Raw genomic sequence first — 17,110 nt, forward strand, 5'->3', positions numbered from 1 at the left:
CGTATTAGAAAGAAGAGTTCGTATTCTTCGCTCGTTCCACAATCGGCTAGCGACACTGATTGTACTCCCAGAATGTCCGCCAAAGCCGATGACGAAGCCAATGGCGCATGCAGTGAATGTCAGAGGCTAGGGATCGCTTGTCGTCACAGCGGTGGCCAGATGCCAAATTGGTTGAATGTGCGCCGCGGGACTTTCTAACAATTGGAATCGCCACTTACGAATTCGCAGGATGATCGCTTGCTTAATTTTTGCATCACTGTCTTCAAGGACCAAGTCGCGTCGCATCGCCGGACTCGTTCCTCTCGACGTAAGTTATGTAGATCTTGTCGGTGGGATATGACTCTCTTACTCGAGATCCAGGTCGACATCAGCCAGATTCCCCTTTGTGCCAGTCAATCAATGCATTTATCAACCGACTCTCTGCCGGAACGGCGCTCACGATTCCTCCGATGTCTTATGGACCTAGTTTCGATCCATACACATTCCTCGATCAATGGGCGGCTGTCTACGGTCGAGAGCAGGCAAGTCTTGTTGGCAGAATGCTTCGGAAGTATATTTATCCCCCAAATATCTCTTAGTTAGGTCATATAGCAGGCCAAGATCTATCGCTCACCCGTCATCGCTCACCCAATGCAGACAAGATCGGCGCCGGTACCACAGCTCAGTCTGGGGGGAGGACCACTGTCCCCACTGTGGTTGCGCCTGGACCCCTTATCGCTCCGATCAATCAGCCCCCAGTGACGATGCTGAATAGCACCGGATCCTCGGCTCCTGCGTCGCAATTCGATCATACTCGCTACCCACAAACCCTCCCTGGAGGACCTGTTGTTGACGACTCGCTCCCCAATGTCGATCAGACATTCATATCGAGCCCGTCGGGTGCGCCGACCCTGCCTGCGCCAGACCCTGGCACAAATCACATGTCCATTCCGATCCTTTTTGGTGACCCACAGCAAGTTCCCCTGCCCACCCATTCCCAACCTCCTGCTGTCTTGCCGACGGATCAAATCTTAGCAGACATGACCGCTTTGGTACTCTCCCGGGTACCTCCCGTCCGCAGTGTCATCTTCGTGATGGAGGATCGTGATGCATATCAGCTTAGTGATAGATTTCGAAGGCTGAGAACGCCACTAGGTGTTGGAGTTGAGCTTTCAGCAGGAGATGGGTTTGACTACATGCGCTGGGATCATATACCCCATGGTAATTTGCCGTACTTACGTACCAATGATGGACCGTTCCATTCTCTTTGGTCCTGAAGATTTCGCATTCTGGTCTCGGAAGTTACACAGAGTGTCCTGCGGGACTTCTCTGATCGTGCATTATTGTTATTTATCGCAGCCTTATGGGTTTATTGGACGTTCTATCCTACGATATCAATTAATCCATTTGAAGTCTCAAAACTTACTCGGCGTAGCACGAGTGCGGATATTTGCAGGTAGGGCTTCATCACCCAAGGGACCATCCTCTAGTCCGGCATATTCGACTCCAACTACCCTAGTTAACCCAGTCTAATCACATTTCATCAATGTTCCTCAAGAAGAAATTAATATCGCACTGGTTTGCGTTGCTGCGAATAGATATGATTTACATGTAACCTGCTTGATTTTTTTTGCCAGGATTGTGAGTGCAACCGTCAGTTTAATTTTTAATCCGATTGCGTTTTGGGGACGCGACTCACCAACTCTGCATTGATATGTTATGTTCCTGCGCGTGTGTCAGAAGTTGCATGCCTTGAGTTGAGTGAGAATTGGTGTGCAGATTGCAAACTCTTCGGTGGACAGGACAAATGCTCCCATCTACTTCGTTTAGCTATCAGGCTCACGCTACGTTGATATGACTGGCAAGCCACTCCTTAGCGCCGAAGGGCTTATAATGGGATTTACGTGGGCCGTCCGTGCAAACCTGGCTATCTGTTCTTGTAAACTTTACCACGACGCAACCACATTGCACGGTGGAACCTTGCCTTAGGCTTTGCTATCTCTTCACTCTTCTTGCGTCAGTGGACGATTCAAGACACAGAAAAGGAAATTGGGCGAGGGGATTAATCGGCATCTTCGATGGAGTACGAGACTAAGATAGTTATTGCCACCCATATTAGACAAATCAACAGCTATCCACACGGGAAAAAGAAATGTAAATGTAACTGTGCGATAAATTATTGGCGTGATCTGGACGTTGAATGCCATTTGGTCATTCCCACCCCCTTGCCCAAGATCCTCGAGAAAAGCCTCAAACGCTTGCGCCCGCATGGATCGCAATGGCCTGGCGGGGAGGGACTAGCACATCGAAGCTCCCACCCTTGACGGTGATCCTGGATGAGGATTGGATAGATTAGCCGTCAACACGACTACCAAAACATTGGCAAGACCTACACCGCGCCCGAGCATCCAGTCGCGCTCTTGGGTCCACTGACAACATCACAATAGCTGCAGTCGGCCAAACCGGTCGTAAGCGTTATTTGCCAGGCCGAATCAGCATTATTGATCACGACATGACCAGAGGAGCCTTTATGAATGCAAAACTTTCACTCAGCAAAGAGAACCACCACTTCGAGAGAAGGTATGCGAACCACGCCCATAAGCGAGTTGCTGGTTGTTGCTTGTTGTCACAACGTTCGTGAGAGGAGAGCTGCCGACATAGTTAAAGAACCCAACCATGCCTACAATTGGAGTCCAACGATGTTGGCATTCCCTAGAAATGAAATTAGCAAACCACATATACGTAGCACGAAGCAACCCAAAGGAATAGGGCGATCACAAATTGGCATACCAGCCATTTGTGGGGCCATTGGTGGTGCAGGTACCATAGTCTTTCGAATCACTGTTAGCTATTCCCCCTGTTAGAGAACTCTAGAAAAAACACATACTTCCGTCTGGTGCGCCCTGCTGGTCGTTGTCGAACGCGAACCCAGAATGAACAGTTGGGGTTCCATATCTAGTAAGGAGCAACATCAATGACCGGAGACCATACTCGGTACCCGGCACTTACGGATATGACAGCATAAACACATTTGCCAGCACGTAGACATTCTAAAGAAATAAAATCTAATTAGCTCCTTCCTCTAGACATGGCAAGAGGAAATGAACTCACATTCCCGGATTTGTAGCTTAATGACGATCCATCACGCTCAGTATCGTGATTGGTAACAAAGACATTGGCCGAACCGCTAGCCAACCAGCCGCGGTCATTGATATTGCCTAGGTTGAATATCCCAGTGTTCAAAAAGGCGCCCCTAAGCGTGTAAGGATAATTAAACCTGGATTCCGTGCATGAAACGTCAATGTCCTACATCCTGTCTCCTTGGGAAAGAAGATAGGCGTTCATACACTTGAACGTCGCCAACATTTTGGTGCTTGGTCACAAACAACCCAGTTGTATCGGTAACCTCCTGCGTAATGTACGCGTTCGTCGAAAGTCTACTGAAGATGTTTGCCAACGAATCAGGTGCAATGTCTACGCGCAAATTCAATTGCCCATTTCATCAGATAATCACCATCAGAAATGAGAACGAACTCACGTTTAGCGGCATCGACACGGAACCCGGCAACCCCAAGGCCCAACAAATCATTCAGGTACTGAGCAAGACGCCCACGCACGTAATCGGACTCCGTATTGAGACTGGTGGGAATAAGAGCAAGTCAGACCGTTAATTGGTTGGGATGGAATGTGAACGGGAAGATGTAAAACTAGAGGGGGAGATATCATAATGCGGGCTTCGTATGAGAGCCAAGAACGGGTGGACCAATCAGCGGTGAAATGGGCGTCACATACTCAGCAAGACCCAGAAGCTCGCAAGTTTCGACCTGATTCTCGTCGTTATAATCCTCTAATTTCATCAGCCAGATCTCACGTTGAAGAGGAACGGATGTATAGCATACACACCAATCGCATGATTCCGGGTCGCTTGAGTGAGATGTCGAGTATTCCAAAGCCGTCATCCGGTTGCGACCTGTCTGAATAGAGGAGACGAAACTTACGACAATAATGAAAGTCCTATCCAGAACAGCGTTTCAGTATGACATGATGATACAGATTGATCGAGTCAAAGGAATTAAACCTTACACTAGACGAGTAAGTGCCGGGATAACTGTAATGGGTAAAGGAACGCCCAGTAACGCTTTTCCCCGAGTCCAAGCCTAAGGTTAGCCACAGCTTAAGGATTGGAGTCCGCTTTGGAGAGAAGCGCAGTATTGTACCAGTCATATGATTTAACACAGCGTCCACAATGACTCGCACACCATAAGCATTGCAAGCTTCAACCATGGCCGCAAACTGATCCCGAGAGCCTCGTTTGGATTGGAGCTCATACGAGACGACTCTATGTTGATAATTATTCAGTGTATGCTCCTTAGCAATAAATATCATGAAAAGAGAATGATTTATTGGACTGGCACCCATTCTTGTTCGCCGGTCCATCGATGTAAACGTGGGGAGGGTGCGAAAAGCGGTAAAAGTAATCACGTACTGATAACTCGTCCACCAGGCATCGCCAGTAATATGCTCGTGAGGGGGGGAAACCTGGACAAATCCATATCCTGCACTGGCAAGGAACGGGCACTCATTTTGGACTGAAACCCAACTCCATTCGAACAACGCGGCTATTATCCTGTTACCGCATCAGCAGCCTACTGTTTCAAAAAACAACACAGACAGAAAAGGGGGCACGCTACTCTGTCGATTGCCAAACGTGGAGAACATTACTTAGTTGCCAAAGAACGAGGACATCTGAGCGAAACAAACTTTTAGAACCGGAAGTCGAACGCTCCGTCAAGAAATGCATTGGCATAGCGGATCCGCTATCCAAGAGAGCGGACAGGGCAAGTAGGGTGGTAATGACAGTGAGTAAAAGAGAGGACATTATTGATAGTTGGAAGGATAGGCGCTAGCGTGATGTCGGCGCTCAGCTCAAACTACGTGAACTGAATCTTATTGTTAGTTACCTAGCGCGGGGCCAACACTAGATAAACATTTGCATGATCTTAAGTGAACGGGTTGGGCAGCGTTGACAGGGTGTCTCACCTCAGCTCACACTACGCGAACTGAGGGAGAAAGAAAGAAAAATCGGGGCAAAAAAGGTTGCTTGGGTTTTAAGCATCGAGCGTCGTCTATGTCAATCAACAAGAATCCAAGAAAGGAAAATGGCGTGAATCTTGGGGTGAATTTATCACGTCATCACGTTGACCTTGAATTCAACAAAGAGACTGGTTTTTGTTTTGAATCAGCACAGGGAGGTGTTGTATACGCTCAGCGTGTAGTGCGCGTGCAGTGAGACCAAACCACACTTTCAACTCACGCATAAGGATGCAATGTTCCGCTTGAACTTAGCAAACTTTAACTGGCAAACACGGTTTCAATTGAATTGAAGGTGAAACAAGCTCGCGACTGAATTTGTTCCGAGTCGATGACAGCGACAGGGGAATAGAATTCATCACACACTTCCGTTAGGACTTCCCTAGTCACTGTTGTCGAGTGCATAGCCAAGATGTGGGTACATGCGGCATATTTTGACGAGTCATAGCATAACGTAAGATAGGTAGCTTCCATTGGCACCTCGGAGCATTGGAAGGGGCATCCTATAAGGCTCGAATGAAATTAGTGCTCCCAAACAATTACCATAGACCGGGTTGAGCCTAGAAAGCATTGGGTGTTGGTAAATAGCGGGACTAGCGCATCATATTTGAGTTGAAAACCAGTCAGGACTCCACATGCTGGAAGCGATCATTCGGGCTCGGGCTGCCGGGAACGACTGAAGCTAGAGGACAACCGCGTAGGGTCCGGCGTTACCCTGAATGGGACTGCACTACGGTTGTGATACCCTCTTGAATTTTCCCCGAGTCAAACACCGTGGGAAGTTGAGTAAAGAACGTCGATGTTGATGTTGCCCGCTCTTTCCTGATCTGCACAACCATATTCAGGCGAGCCGGATCTGTAGGAGAGGGTTTGGGAACAGCCACGGATTGTTGAAGAAACTCCTCTGAGCAAATCTAGTAAGAGATCTGCCCACCACGCTTCTCGCCTCCCATTGCCTATAAATCGGCTAACGAATTATTCACCGCTGGTTGGCCTGTGCAAGGGGGAAGCCTCCTTTCCCCTCCATACAAGTACGCCCCCAGCAATTTCTGTTCTCCCCTTTCTCCCCTTTTTGGACTCTTGGTAGGCAGTGAGTGTCCCTTGCTCGCCGGTGAAACCACTTGTTGCATGGACCAACATCCCAACTGGTATCGCTATCGGTATGGAATGGCGGGCAATACATGTCTAAAAGTCCCCAAGCAGATTGAGCGCAGCATGGGGCCTATTTGAGGGCGGGCAGCGAAGCGCTACCGCTGACGCAGGGTCGGGCCCAGGCAAGCTCGTACCGGCCCACAACTCAACCTTCCCCATGCGCTCAGAGCTGCGGCGGAGAGCGCCAAGCCTGCAGCATAGTCCCTCCACTGCATCTGTTTCAGGAGAGAATTCCCATGCTAGCAACTACCACACACCGAGTGGCTCTTCATAGCAAGCATGTACAGTTCTACAGCCTGCATTCAGACTCTACCTAGCGGCCCAGGAACCGGGGACTTGGCTGCATGTTTCCTATCCAGGGTTTGCCACACTTGCATCCAATCCTCTCATGACTTGCATGTCACGAGGAATAGCTTTATGCGATAGACAACAAGAGTCATCCTCCTAGGGGAACGGAATCACCACTAATGCCTTGGGCTCATCCATGCCCCTATAAATCCCCCGCGAGGCTGACACCGCCTTAGTGATTCAGTTCCATCGGAGGCTGTGACATTGGGGTCTCATTTCTTCCGACAGGCTGACTGTCGAATTCTAGCCGGATCTGTGCCCTCTAATTAGTTTTATGCTTACCTAGTTATCAGCAGTTATCAGGTCTTTTGTGCTCTGCTCATGTTCCCTGGTCTTACGGCATCTTGCCTCATGTGGCCCGGGATCTCCACAGCAGGCCGCACTGGCACATGGTTACGTCCCCATAGCTCTAGCGCCAATGTCCGCCCAAACCTGTTAAGCCCGACTCACTCCACTCGGCAGGTCCTCTGAATTTCCCTTCCTGGAAGGGCCGACCTCATGACCAGTTCAGTATATAAATTGAGTCAATATTAATCAGAGTGAAACGCGCGGTTAGGCGCGCGGGTCCTGTTGTAACAAAATCCCATAAGGTCAAGCCGTCCTCCCATTTGATTTTCCATCAAGGACATGCGTTTTCCTCGTGGTCAGGGCTACTTATACTTGTTTCTTTGCGCGTTCCCAGCACCTTAGACTTACAGTCACATCTACCTTGGCATGGATAGCTGTTTGACTTGTCGCCTCCGTAAGAAAGGTTCATGCCTAGCTTCTCCGAATAATCTTGAGCAAATGCGAACTAACTATTTTGTCAAGGTTGCCCCTGTGATTCCATACAGGGGTCCTGTAACGCCTGCGCCCGCCTCCATCTTGTCTGCGGTGGACAGGGGCTTCCACCTCCGCCTTGGTCAAAGGCACGCTACATTGAATTCACTCTCACTTTCTTGTGTGGAGTGACCCTCGGCACATTGTTTAGGCCCCCATACTTATAACGTTCTATCGACGCATCGTTGCCGACCAGCGTCGCTTGAGTCGAAGTGAACTCCAACTCTACTCATTCATGTCTATCGCCCTGTTGACCAATTAACTCGTATAATCAGATCACACACAATCCCTTTCCACTGTGGCACAACTGGTGAATTCAGTCATCACTAGATTGTACGACGAATACGGCTATGAGTATCATCTTGCGTATGGTTCCAATTTTGACATCGTTGCATTTTTCAATGGCTCCACGGAAGCCGTGGGCATCCACGAAGTGAGTACATCTTGTACAAACGGCGCCATTTCTTACTAACTGCACCAGATGCGCACGATCGTTCAAGATGAGGCGTCTCGTCTCGGATACTCTTTGGCCGCCAAAAACAGAGCCGCTGAAGGTACTGCAAGGTCTGGAGTCGGAACTACGGACGTTGAGAAGATTGTGCATCCTTATGAACCTCACAACTCCCTTGCTCCCGTCCAAACGTTGCATAGCACTACCCAGTACCATCATGTGCAATGCGCTCAGAACCTTGTTCGAGATCATGACTATAGCGCACCTGACAATTTGGTGGCCAATAGCCATCCTGCCGCAGGCCACACCCTGCCCATCAACGCACACCATGGACTGATATTGGCATGGACTCCCAACATGGGCAACGTCCATACCTCCATTGCAAATGAAATAGGAGTGACGCCATTACATCAAGTGCCCATTCTCGTCGGCCCGTCGTCTCGCCAAACGACAATGGAACAGATGCCTGACATCAACCCCGTCCCCGGGGACCAATTGAGGCATCATCAGTATTTCAACTAATTTATGGTTCCAGCCTGGGGAGCCGCCGGACGATTGGATCGTGCCGCAGTTGTACTAGGCATCCAAGTCGAACCGCATGAAGGGAACGCTCCTGGTTGCAATGCATACACGAATTGTGACTCGCAGCATTCCCCTTCATCGTGCGGAGCTTCTCATCAACACGATTCTAGTCCTTTTATCCGAATGATTACATTCTGTTTAGCCTTTGTCTGCCTTTGTCTTCTGATTGCCTCGTTTGTTGTTGTTGTGAATCAGACCTTTATGCGTTTGCGGAAATTAGTTGAATTGGGCTGCACCTGTACCTGATATGAACGAACAATGCGATCTGTCCAATCCTGGCCACACTCGTAAGAAGGAAGTCACGAAACCTCAAATAAGGGCATCATGTGCGGCCCTGGCGAAATGCCCCTACTATTTTCCCTCGCTTCCCATGCGCATGCACACGTTGTGAGGTGCATGGAATGGGGATTATCCCGGAATGGAGAACATGCGAGCGTCATTTCCGTTTCCGCAACAGGGGGTGGCTGATATAATTAGAGTGCAGGGTGATACTTATATGATACAGAATGGCGCGCGTTAGAGAACACTGATCTAGCCGGCTAGGCAATACGTGCGTGGCTGAATCCTTGACGCGCGCCAAGGATAACATGCGACCCATCGGAAAACTCAGTACGCACCACCGATACCAGTTCCCAGCGAACCGAATACCAGCAGCTTTCAGTTGATCAGATCTATCCGCATGAGAAGGTACGAGTGTGAGACCAATGTCTTGATAAACTATCTACGTTCGCGAGCAAGGTATGTAGAAGGTGAAAGTGCCCGCCCAATCAATGTAGCCGCCCAGTTTACTATTAGCTTGCTCACAACCCCCCATCAAAAATGAGTGTATGGCTTCAGGTAGGGCCAGAGAATGGGGTTCCTGTGAGCTGGGAGTCTGCACTATGACCCCCTTTATCGCAAACATGGGAATGGAATGTATTTATTTATTCACATAATTAAATGTTTACGTACATCCTCACATGGGGCAATATTATTGACAGTAACTGCCAGAACCAGTCATCGGTTTTCCTCCTGCTGAGACGAGACGGATGATGCAGACAGTACTTCAGAAAGCTTGGTGCTTGGGGTATATGTGTGTGTGTAGGCCACGACCAACCGCGGAGGGGGCGCGCGGCAATGCTCATTAAACGCTCGGAGACAGTACCTACTAGCTACCCACAGCGCCCGAGCGGAGGACGCCAGCACTACCTCTCTCTTTCAAGGAGCGAATGCGCCCCCTGGCGCGGTGCGATGCAAGTGAACTGGGATACATAAGATACGACTATTCCCCAACTGTACCCCCATCTCCCGACCTCGAGTCTTTCTCCTGCGTCTGCATCCTTCATCCCTCTGCTGACCGTTTCTCATCACTTCCAAACAAGCCATGTCCCTAGCCTCAGCAAGTGGCGGCTCCGCTTGGCACTCGGTGGCCATCGTATCGTAGCTAACATAAATTTCCGAGGTCGGCCACGAACATCCGTGGTTCCGACTGTCCGATGGGCAATCAGTAATAAGGCAGTTCATCATTCCAACGGAATGTTCCAGTGGCATGGTTCCAAATCTCACGATTTCTGAGCGATGATACCAGCCACTGACACTTAGGTCGCAGGCTGGTGTACGGGCCTAGCTCACCAGCTCTCTGGAGCCCTCACTCCTCGCGTGTCCCGTGCGCGGCGTCCTTCGCGTCCGCGCGCGCTTCACGCGATGCGCGTGCATTCCGATCCGCATCTTATCATGATTTCTCAGAGATGTATTCCTTGTCATTATTTCCGTAGACGCTCAGAATTGAGTTCCGCCGCTACAAATACAGCTTGGATCTAATCATTCACTAACACCCAGACTTGGTTTCATTGCCCCTGGGTCGTCTCTTGAATGCCAGTCGTCTCGAGGCTCAAGTTGTCAGGCTCGACTCGAGCTTTCGGGTGCTTCCCCTGCCGCGTTAAGAAATGCCGTCAGATCCGCTCATCCCCAGCCTTCCCGCGCATGAACCTAACTGTAGCTTGATACAGGATGCCCTATGCAGGATGGTGATCAAGTTTGCGGTAACTGTCATGTCCACAATTTCACTTGCGAAGGATATGGTGTTGAACGACGGGGCTGGACCAGGGCATGCTGCTTCGTCTCCTTCATTCTGGCTGCCTGCTGACCATGGTGGAACTAGGATCATAGATTCATTACGTGGGTGAGGGAAGTTCTTATGAAACGAAAATGCAGAACGCGACCAAAAAAAGTTCTGCACACTGGCACTCCCAACTCCACAGGTGGTCAATTGGAAGATGTTCTACCGGGGGGAAAACATGCTGACACCGCTCCAACGCATGTTCGGTTTGATGCGGAGGTCGATTCCTCTGCAAACAATTCGGTCACCTCGTCCCAAATTGCCCTACCTTGCCCTATGGAACACAATGTCGTCCCGGGCGTTGGCCCAAATATCCCCCCGTACCCTAACGTCATATCCCAGAGGGAGCATCTTCCCCAATACCAGGCCATGGGAGGATACCACCCCCAACTCACCGGCGATCCATCGCTCTCCCCCTGCAATGGGACCATGCTATCCGCGTCCGATGTTGGGAGCGCCATAACATCATGTATCCCCCACACGCACCACGTGGGCTATGATGGAGTACAGCACGAGCAGAGCAATCACCACCAACAGATTATTTCCCAAAGTACATCGCCTGGTCACCAATATCTTGGTGAACTGGTGTATCATATTCTCAAGATGATGTTTCCTTCACAAGACCCGACGGGGGATCAGGTCCGCACTGCGATGGACATAATTTGGAGGGTTAGCCAAGGCGACTTGCCACAGCAGATCATGGGATAATTCCACGTTCCTCTGTGCCCCTCAATTTGGTGCAATAGGGCGTGGCCTGTTCAGGAGGTGATTAGGACAAACAGCTTCGTGGCGTGTTTCTTGCGCAACGTTGTGTACCGATCACATGTAGCGGCCTAGACCTCTAGAAAATCTCCAATCCGAGCGATTTACATTAATTGTGGTGTTTCCCATATGCAGCATGTACAGCTTCGAGCCCTCTTGTTCATCCTTCAGATCCGCCATTTGTAAAATTTGTCACCCAAGGCACTCCTCAGCGCCAAAATCAACATGATATTTGGATATTGAAAGGCTGATCTCAAGCATGTATGTAAGCACCCGACGTGGCTGGGGACAGCCGCTATATCGGAATCCAACCTTCACTAATACATGAACACGTTCTCGGAAATAATGTCTCTCCCCGCACGGCGAAAAAATGAATGCGCGCATGCGCGTGCGTGCATGACGCGGGAGCTGCTTGCTCCACCTATCCGTGCTCGCATGCGATGGAATGTATAAATTTGGTAACCCGACCAAAGGAAAAGACCTACGAGCTGGGAACACTGACAGTTGTGCAAGTACGCGGTGCAGTGGGAAATGAGGGTCCGATGCGTCAAAAGAAATCCCGTATGCATACAAACGATACTTGCGTGAAAGAATTCCTCGCGAGCTCTCCCTTCCCACGGGTTTCAGAGTCAACGTGGTTGGTTTTGATATATAATTACTATTTCCTCCACCGAACTGTTTGTGCCGTTTGGCAACTTTATTTTGGCAACAGATGCAACGTGTATAGCAAGTACAGTACCATGGACAATGTCCGAATAACCCACAATACTGGGAATACACACACAACCTCTTTGATGCTTTCACAGATCATCACCATGGCCTTCAATAGCTTTCTCATTAGCATGCTCAGTGTGCTGTCAATCATGTCAGCGAACGCTTCTTTCTGCTTGCGGTTGTCTGCGTCTGCGGGATTAATAGTGCCAAAAAATGGGGTCCTCGATCAAAGATGAGTGCTCTGATGTTGTTGTGCATTTGAGTATGTGCTGCTTGAGATCCTGGCACTTTAGTGGAAATGAGAGACACGTCAGGCAAGAGTTTGAAAACTGCACGGTCATCCTCATGAGTCGAGGAGGTACAACCTCCCTGAGACACTTGATGGATGGCGGTATCAAAGGTGTTGGATGACATTTTGCTGAGGGTGTGTACGACTTGGTTGGAATTGGAATGGGTAGCTTGAAGTTTGATCCGAAACGACGCAACTTTTGACGCTGTAATGATATTGAAGGCAGCCAATAAAAAACGAGCAGAAAGGGGTGATTAGTGAGAGCGAACAAATGAGATGCCATTTTCGGTAGACTCAGTGGACCACATCGATTATGGTGGAAGCCACCGATGCCGAAGGGATACGGGGTTGAATACAAGAGGGGGAGCAAATGGGGATCTGAATGATTACTGACACGTTCGGGACAATGAGATGGCCGCCGCTGTAGTCATTTGCGCAGTATTGGGGCGCATGTCTATATCACATATGCGGTCAAACGATTCAGAGGTCCTTCATGAAGAGTTATGTCAGAGTACGGCAGATTAGCCATTCTAGCACCCGATGTACTTCTTACTATCAAGGGTCGTGCATTCATTAAGACCAGGGGGCTGAGGGGAATGCGTTGGAAGGGGAAACACAACAAGGAGGGGGATACGGCGTTGTGTAAGGCTGGGCAGCGTGAGTACAAAGATGAGGGAGGCTAGAAAAAGAGAGTAGACTGGATGGTATAAGTGAAGAAATCGGATTATGGAGGAGCTAGCAGACCCTGTTAGTAATGCATTCGATTCGGGACCGCTAAATTTGCAGAACCCGCTACAGAGTAGCGGGAATATTGCTTATAATACAGGACCTTGTCATCAAACGCATTCAATCAGGGTCGAGGACCCGCTAGGAATTTGGTACAAAGTTCATTCTTTGCTTCCGATGCGCGCAAGAGGTAACGCGCGCGCGTGTGACATGATCACCGGGAAGGTCCGTCCCCAAGTACAAATACCATGGACATGGATAGAGTTATCTCTCTGAAGTCCGAGGATGCCACGTACCGCAAACCCAACCAACATGCCTGGATGCCTCCCTTGTAGGGTCAGAAAGAAACGTTAGTTATGCGGCTTTTTTTCCGCGCTGGCATCTGATTGCACTCTTCTAGGATGTCCTATGATCGAGTACAATGAAGCTGGCTGCCATGCATGCCAAAGGTTCAACTTCCATTGCGAAGGCTTCGGGGAAAAGCTCCCCTTGTGGGCGAAGGTAAGTGCGTGGCGTTGTCCTTGTCCCAGACCTCACAACCACGGTATTGCCAGGATCGGGATAAAGTGCAGGAATATAGGGCCGTGCTTGCACAGTCAGCTAAAGGCCGATCTGTCCGGCGTAAGCTTCTTGAAAGACAGTTCTTGCTATCGTTCTTATTTTAGATGGAGTGCAGCAAGCAATTCCGCTCGGCGTTGTTCATCCATCTCACCACCAGTGGGCTCGCTCGGGTCTCCAATATCAGCGAAAGGCCCCTCGTTCCATGCTTACCACGATAAGGCCCCGTTTTTTCCATTGAATATTGGACAGGGAGAAAGCGATCGAGAAGCAAAGAGCTTTGATCCGTTGCCGGAGGTAGTTCAATCCTACAAAATGATTCCAAGCTACGTCCTGATGTACTCTGCGGTGTCATTCACTTCATTCCACCAGAACACAATGCCTCTATTTGGAAATAACACCAAATTTGTGGACCTTCCTCCGTTTTCAATTTCGCCACTGGGCCAATCGGACGCTTCATGGACAGGTGGTTACTGGGCCCCAGACTCGTCGGGCCTACATGGCCCAGACTCCTGCGACATGAGCCCCTCATCCACTCTTACATCGGATGACTCGCGTTCATTTCGTTGCCCATCGCTGAGCAATGAAGTAGAGTCGAATATTGCGTTCGAATGGTATCGGAATCATTGCCAAGAATCCATCATTTCCAATAACGACATGCTGTCTCTCCATCAATACAGCCCTCAGACCCTTACACAAGTTGTTTCCACGTTTACATACCTGAAGGTTCTTTTCCCTTCGAACACCCCTACTGCTCAACAGATCACCTCTGTCCTAATGCAGGCGGAAAAGGCAGTCGGAGCTGAACGCCCTCCAACACCAAACCTACCCTCCCTTCCCTCTGCAAATGGCATCTAGTACTGAGATGGATATGGCTCGCAACGTTTGTGACGGGTGTCCCGGGGGCGCCTTCCTTAGGACACACATTTGTCGCCCGCGTCTACTACCCCCACCTGTAATCTCAAATCCATGTTGCATTTCATCTTTACGTCGTGTGTATTGTATGTGACCTACGGATTTTCTGCCTGGAGGCCTGAGTGGTTTCCAATCCGGCGAGGTGCCCTCCTCGGTCTCCTGCTCCAATTACAATATCGCAGCATCCTTCAAGGCAGTACAATGACAACGGACTCTGCGCAAATCCATTCATCAATTGAACTGAACACCCCGGCCATCAACTCGCCAATAACTGCAAGTTGGCTGCAAAGACACATGCTCCCGCTTTTCTTGCCACCATTTCCATGTGGACAGCGGCACTTACATAATTGGTGCGCGCCTAAATGCACATCATGCCATCTTGAACGGGGTGTGGAGACTTCTGATTCATTGCGTCCGCCTAGCGGAGTTTGCATTTTCGTGCCACCCCAAAAAGACATAAAAGTGCATGGCAACTTGCCCTGTTTCTCTGTTCAAGGTCCCGTTTGCACCGGGATCGGGTTTTGGGTTCTACTGCATAGTACAATCTCGACTACGCCCCGATATCTAGCAGACGATGTGCACCGAAGAGTGGAGCGTAGAGGCTTTCGGTATGTCTTTCTCGTCATCAAGGTATGATGCCCCTCTCACTTTATATCCGAAAAATCATAAAGAGTGCGGTAAGTCGTCGGGGCTTGTCGCTTGGCATGGATTCATGCCTGAAACTCCCTCAGGTCACTACATTGAGAGCAGAATCACTCCCATGGATCTTGCATTTGTATGATAATTGACGCGCGCAATATGCCAAGCATTTGCTCATATCCTAGTAATTCTCTCGAAGGATGCTTGTGGAAAATCTTCGTGCAAGATTGATCCCTCGCATTTCAGAGGCACTGCTCACCTGCCCAGTGAGTGTGTTCTATTTGGTAAGTGCAAGGAGCCAATCCGCGATGGTGGAGAAGATTGGTTTATCCTCCCAAATGGACTCGTCAGGTTGCAAAGGACAGTACGTACACTGAGTCATTGGACTGTTGCTGCACTATGCCAGGCTTCGCTAGCTAATCTAATAATTAACCACTCGCCTTCCTACGCTAGAATCACCTTGAAGAAAGTAACCAAGGTGCATGATGATACCCTCTGCCCTGACTGCTCATATAAGAGCAGGGCAATGGAACCCTTTCCTGACAGTGAAATCGATGACCTGATTTCTTACATCTTCACCTTGACTCTCTAACACTAATTTGCCTGCCCACCTATCATTTTCTCCGACTCATGGACTTTGAATTTTAATTCCATGTAATATACAAACCTAACAATAAACAGCATTTCCAATACTGCGATGGTTAGTGTGACTGTGAGCTGCACCCGGCCCCCCCTTCTGATCAGGCGCCAGATTGGGGGACGACTGTGTTAAGAGAACATTCTTCCGGGGTTCATCTGCGCCGGGTCGTGAAGCCGGAGATCTGTTGCGCATCGCAACACGAAGACTCCGAAGTTTGTAAAATATCGCTTGAATCAGCCTCAAACCCTAGCCTATACTGCTAAAAACTTGTTCGACAGTTCGGAAGGGGCGAGAATCAGAGGTGGCAATTGGAAGAGAGATTCCCGGAGAGACTGAATCACTCACGTTTTGAAATATTGTTCTTCCGTACCCGTAAATTTATCCTGGGATGAGTCCCGCGACATGGGTGCCGACGATGGAGGGGCAGCGGGTTGAGAATGAGGTGTAGGTCCACCACATACCACATTGTGTTCTTTGGGAAAACTCTGAAGCGTGTATATCACTTCAACGGTGGATGTCTCAAGGGAAAAGGAAAAAAATGAAGTGAAAGCAAGGGACCCGTGGCACAGACAGGCCCGGCAATCAGATAGCTCATACTACCAGTCATCACGGGGTAAAGCTGGATAGGCGAGTGATCAGCCTCTGGTTTCCGCGGATCCAAGAACTCGCAATTCAATTCAATACCATAAATAGGAAAATATTCCTCGCATAAATGATTTTGCTTTCCCTAATTGCACTGGCGTTTTTGTCCTCGAAAGCTCTCGCAGCGCCTCGAGGGTACTAAATTCTCCATGCCATCTGGCGTTCTAGCGGAGATGCCGGAGCTCATACAGTGAATCCGCCACCAAGTTCCCGTCTGGGTATCAGCACGTCGAATACCCGGATGAATGAGGAGGCTACCCGGGTCTCGAGCCGCATAGGACCAATATGGAGATGCAGGTGCGCGCTTATCACACATTCCCAGGTGAATTGCTTTGGGAGAGGGGTGGGCTGACAGGAGGGTGGTCCTAGCGCGCCTTACATGCCTCGGTGCCTTGTCCGTTCCAATGCCACCAGGCCACCCATTTAAGCGGCGGCGGTTCCGCTGATAAACATTCACCGTGTCATCTTAAATGAAGCCACCGTCGAGGCCTCCATGCCACCTCCAAGGGGTATAAAAGGACATGGCGACTTGAATTTTTCCCCCATTCCACCATCCGCTCGCTTCAATATTGCTATTGAGGCCCTGATATACTATCCTATCTCAATATACTCTCAAGATCACTTTGACTTGCCGTGATAATGTGTCAAATCACAGAATTCTATGATCGCTACATGCGTATGGTTCTTCCTTCCCTCCTCTCAATA

The 17,110-nt window shown here is 49.6% G+C and overlaps 7 protein-coding genes across 7 annotated transcripts; 5 read left to right on the forward strand and 2 right to left on the reverse strand.

Annotated features, from left to right (window-relative positions):
• Positions 1-138: 138 nt before the first annotated feature.
• On the forward strand, positions 139-1,394 carry EI90DRAFT_2314294 (uncharacterized protein). The gene is made up of 3 exons (XM_039052864.1): positions 139-177; positions 229-521; positions 579-1,394. Exons 2-3 carry the CDS (start codon positions 450-452, stop codon positions 1,254-1,256), a joined length of 750 nt encoding a protein of 249 aa, XP_038921574.1. The 5' UTR covers positions 139-177; positions 229-449; the 3' UTR covers positions 1,257-1,394.
• Positions 1,395-2,005: 611 nt separating this feature from the next.
• Positions 2,006-4,835, reverse strand: EI90DRAFT_2967148 (glycoside hydrolase family 13 protein). The gene is made up of 16 exons (XM_039055592.1): positions 4,740-4,835; positions 4,466-4,606; positions 4,197-4,318; positions 4,063-4,136; positions 3,978-3,993; positions 3,883-3,903; positions 3,772-3,826; positions 3,518-3,618; positions 3,327-3,453; positions 3,091-3,256; positions 2,989-3,029; positions 2,867-2,934; positions 2,770-2,809; positions 2,570-2,691; positions 2,373-2,505; positions 2,006-2,311 (listed from the first exon to the last, which is right to left on the reverse strand). Exons 1-16 carry the CDS (start codon positions 4,784-4,786, stop codon positions 2,230-2,232), a joined length of 1,356 nt encoding a protein of 451 aa, XP_038921575.1. The 5' UTR covers positions 4,787-4,835; the 3' UTR covers positions 2,006-2,229.
• Positions 4,836-7,127: 2,292 nt separating this feature from the next.
• Positions 7,128-8,703, forward strand: EI90DRAFT_3038709 (uncharacterized protein). Its single transcript, XM_039058882.1, has 5 exons — positions 7,128-7,321; positions 7,381-7,478; positions 7,541-7,601; positions 7,665-7,822; positions 7,871-8,703. Exons 1-5 carry the CDS (start codon positions 7,285-7,287, stop codon positions 8,360-8,362), a joined length of 846 nt encoding a protein of 281 aa, XP_038921576.1. The 5' UTR covers positions 7,128-7,284; the 3' UTR covers positions 8,363-8,703.
• A 1,408-nt stretch (positions 8,704-10,111) lies between these two features.
• On the forward strand, positions 10,112-11,442 carry EI90DRAFT_2314408 (uncharacterized protein). Its single transcript, XM_039052865.1, has 4 exons — positions 10,112-10,151; positions 10,212-10,352; positions 10,411-10,508; positions 10,563-11,442. Exons 2-4 carry the CDS (start codon positions 10,274-10,276, stop codon positions 11,226-11,228), a joined length of 843 nt encoding a protein of 280 aa, XP_038921577.1. The 5' UTR covers positions 10,112-10,151; positions 10,212-10,273; the 3' UTR covers positions 11,229-11,442.
• Positions 11,443-11,924: 482 nt separating this feature from the next.
• EI90DRAFT_2314510 (uncharacterized protein) lies at positions 11,925-12,902 on the reverse strand. Its single transcript, XM_039052866.1, has 3 exons — positions 12,832-12,902; positions 12,680-12,774; positions 11,925-12,490 (listed from the first exon to the last, which is right to left on the reverse strand). The coding sequence occupies exons 2-3, from the start codon at positions 12,735-12,737 to the stop codon at positions 12,144-12,146; spliced, it is 405 nt and encodes a 134-aa protein (XP_038921578.1). The 5' UTR covers positions 12,738-12,774; positions 12,832-12,902; the 3' UTR covers positions 11,925-12,143.
• Positions 12,903-13,186: 284 nt separating this feature from the next.
• On the forward strand, positions 13,187-13,842 carry EI90DRAFT_2314567 (uncharacterized protein). The gene is made up of 5 exons (XM_039052867.1): positions 13,187-13,236; positions 13,290-13,360; positions 13,412-13,512; positions 13,566-13,632; positions 13,692-13,842. Exons 2-5 carry the CDS (start codon positions 13,297-13,299, stop codon positions 13,808-13,810), a joined length of 351 nt encoding a protein of 116 aa, XP_038921579.1. The 5' UTR covers positions 13,187-13,236; positions 13,290-13,296; the 3' UTR covers positions 13,811-13,842.
• EI90DRAFT_3038720 (uncharacterized protein) lies at positions 13,730-14,689 on the forward strand. The gene has a single exon (XM_039058883.1). The coding sequence runs from the start codon at positions 13,885-13,887 to the stop codon at positions 14,425-14,427; it is 543 nt and encodes a 180-aa protein (XP_038921580.1). The 5' UTR covers positions 13,730-13,884; the 3' UTR covers positions 14,428-14,689.
• The last annotated feature ends 2,421 nt before the right edge of the window (positions 14,690-17,110 follow it).

The sequence above is a fragment of the Cantharellus anzutake genome, assembly GCF_015039405.1.
Source record: "Cantharellus anzutake strain C23 chromosome Unknown EI90scaffold_6, whole genome shotgun sequence".
In the NCBI taxonomy this organism is placed as follows: Eukaryota; Fungi; Basidiomycota; class Agaricomycetes; order Cantharellales; family Hydnaceae; genus Cantharellus; species Cantharellus anzutake.

Bases quoted from the DNA above. Each gene is read 5' to 3' on its own strand.
- EI90DRAFT_2314294 (XM_039052864.1), top strand. From the start codon at position 450: ATGTCTTATGGACCTAGTTTCGATCCATACACATTCCTCGATCAATGG. The intron at 522-578 runs GCAAGTCTTGTT...AATATCTCTTAG, and splicing joins CTGTCTACGGTCGAGAGCAG to TTAGGTCATATAGCAGGCCA.
- EI90DRAFT_2967148 (XM_039055592.1), bottom strand. From the start codon at position 4,786: ATGCCAATGCATTTCTTGACGGAGCGTTCGACTTCCGGTTCTAAAAG. The intron at 2,935-2,988 runs GTAAGTGCCGGG...GCTCCTTACTAG, and splicing joins GTGTTTATGCTGTCATATCC to ATATGGAACCCCAACTGTTC. The intron at 2,810-2,866 runs GTATGTGTTTTT...GTGATTCGAAAG, and splicing joins GCAGGGCGCACCAGACGGAA to ACTATGGTACCTGCACCACC.
- EI90DRAFT_3038709 (XM_039058882.1), top strand. From the start codon at position 7,285: ATGGATAGCTGTTTGACTTGTCGCCTCCGTAAGAAAG. The intron at 7,602-7,664 runs GTGAACTCCAAC...TCGTATAATCAG, and splicing joins CCAGCGTCGCTTGAGTCGAA to ATCACACACAATCCCTTTCC. The intron at 7,823-7,870 runs GTGAGTACATCT...TAACTGCACCAG, and splicing joins AAGCCGTGGGCATCCACGAA to ATGCGCACGATCGTTCAAGA.
- EI90DRAFT_2314408 (XM_039052865.1), top strand. From the start codon at position 10,274: ATGCCAGTCGTCTCGAGGCTCAAGTTGTCAGGCTCGACTCGAGCTTTC. The intron at 10,353-10,410 runs GTCAGATCCGCT...AGCTTGATACAG, and splicing joins CTGCCGCGTTAAGAAATGCC to GATGCCCTATGCAGGATGGT. The intron at 10,509-10,562 runs GCATGCTGCTTC...TGGTGGAACTAG, and splicing joins AACGACGGGGCTGGACCAGG to GATCATAGATTCATTACGTG.
- EI90DRAFT_2314510 (XM_039052866.1), bottom strand. From the start codon at position 12,737: ATGCGCCCCAATACTGCGCAAATGACTACAGCGGCGGCCATCTCATTG. The intron at 12,491-12,679 runs GTCAGTAATCAT...ATATCATTACAG, and splicing joins CATCTCATTGTCCCGAACGT to CGTCAAAAGTTGCGTCGTTT.
- EI90DRAFT_2314567 (XM_039052867.1), top strand. From the start codon at position 13,297: ATGCCACGTACCGCAAACCCAACCAACATGCCTGGATGCCTCCCTTGT. The intron at 13,513-13,565 runs GTAAGTGCGTGG...CGGTATTGCCAG, and splicing joins AGCTCCCCTTGTGGGCGAAG to GATCGGGATAAAGTGCAGGA. The intron at 13,633-13,691 runs GTAAGCTTCTTG...GAGTGCAGCAAG, and splicing joins TAAAGGCCGATCTGTCCGGC to CAATTCCGCTCGGCGTTGTT.
- EI90DRAFT_3038720 (XM_039058883.1), top strand. From the start codon at position 13,885: ATGATTCCAAGCTACGTCCTGATGTACTCTGCGGTGTCATTCACTTCA.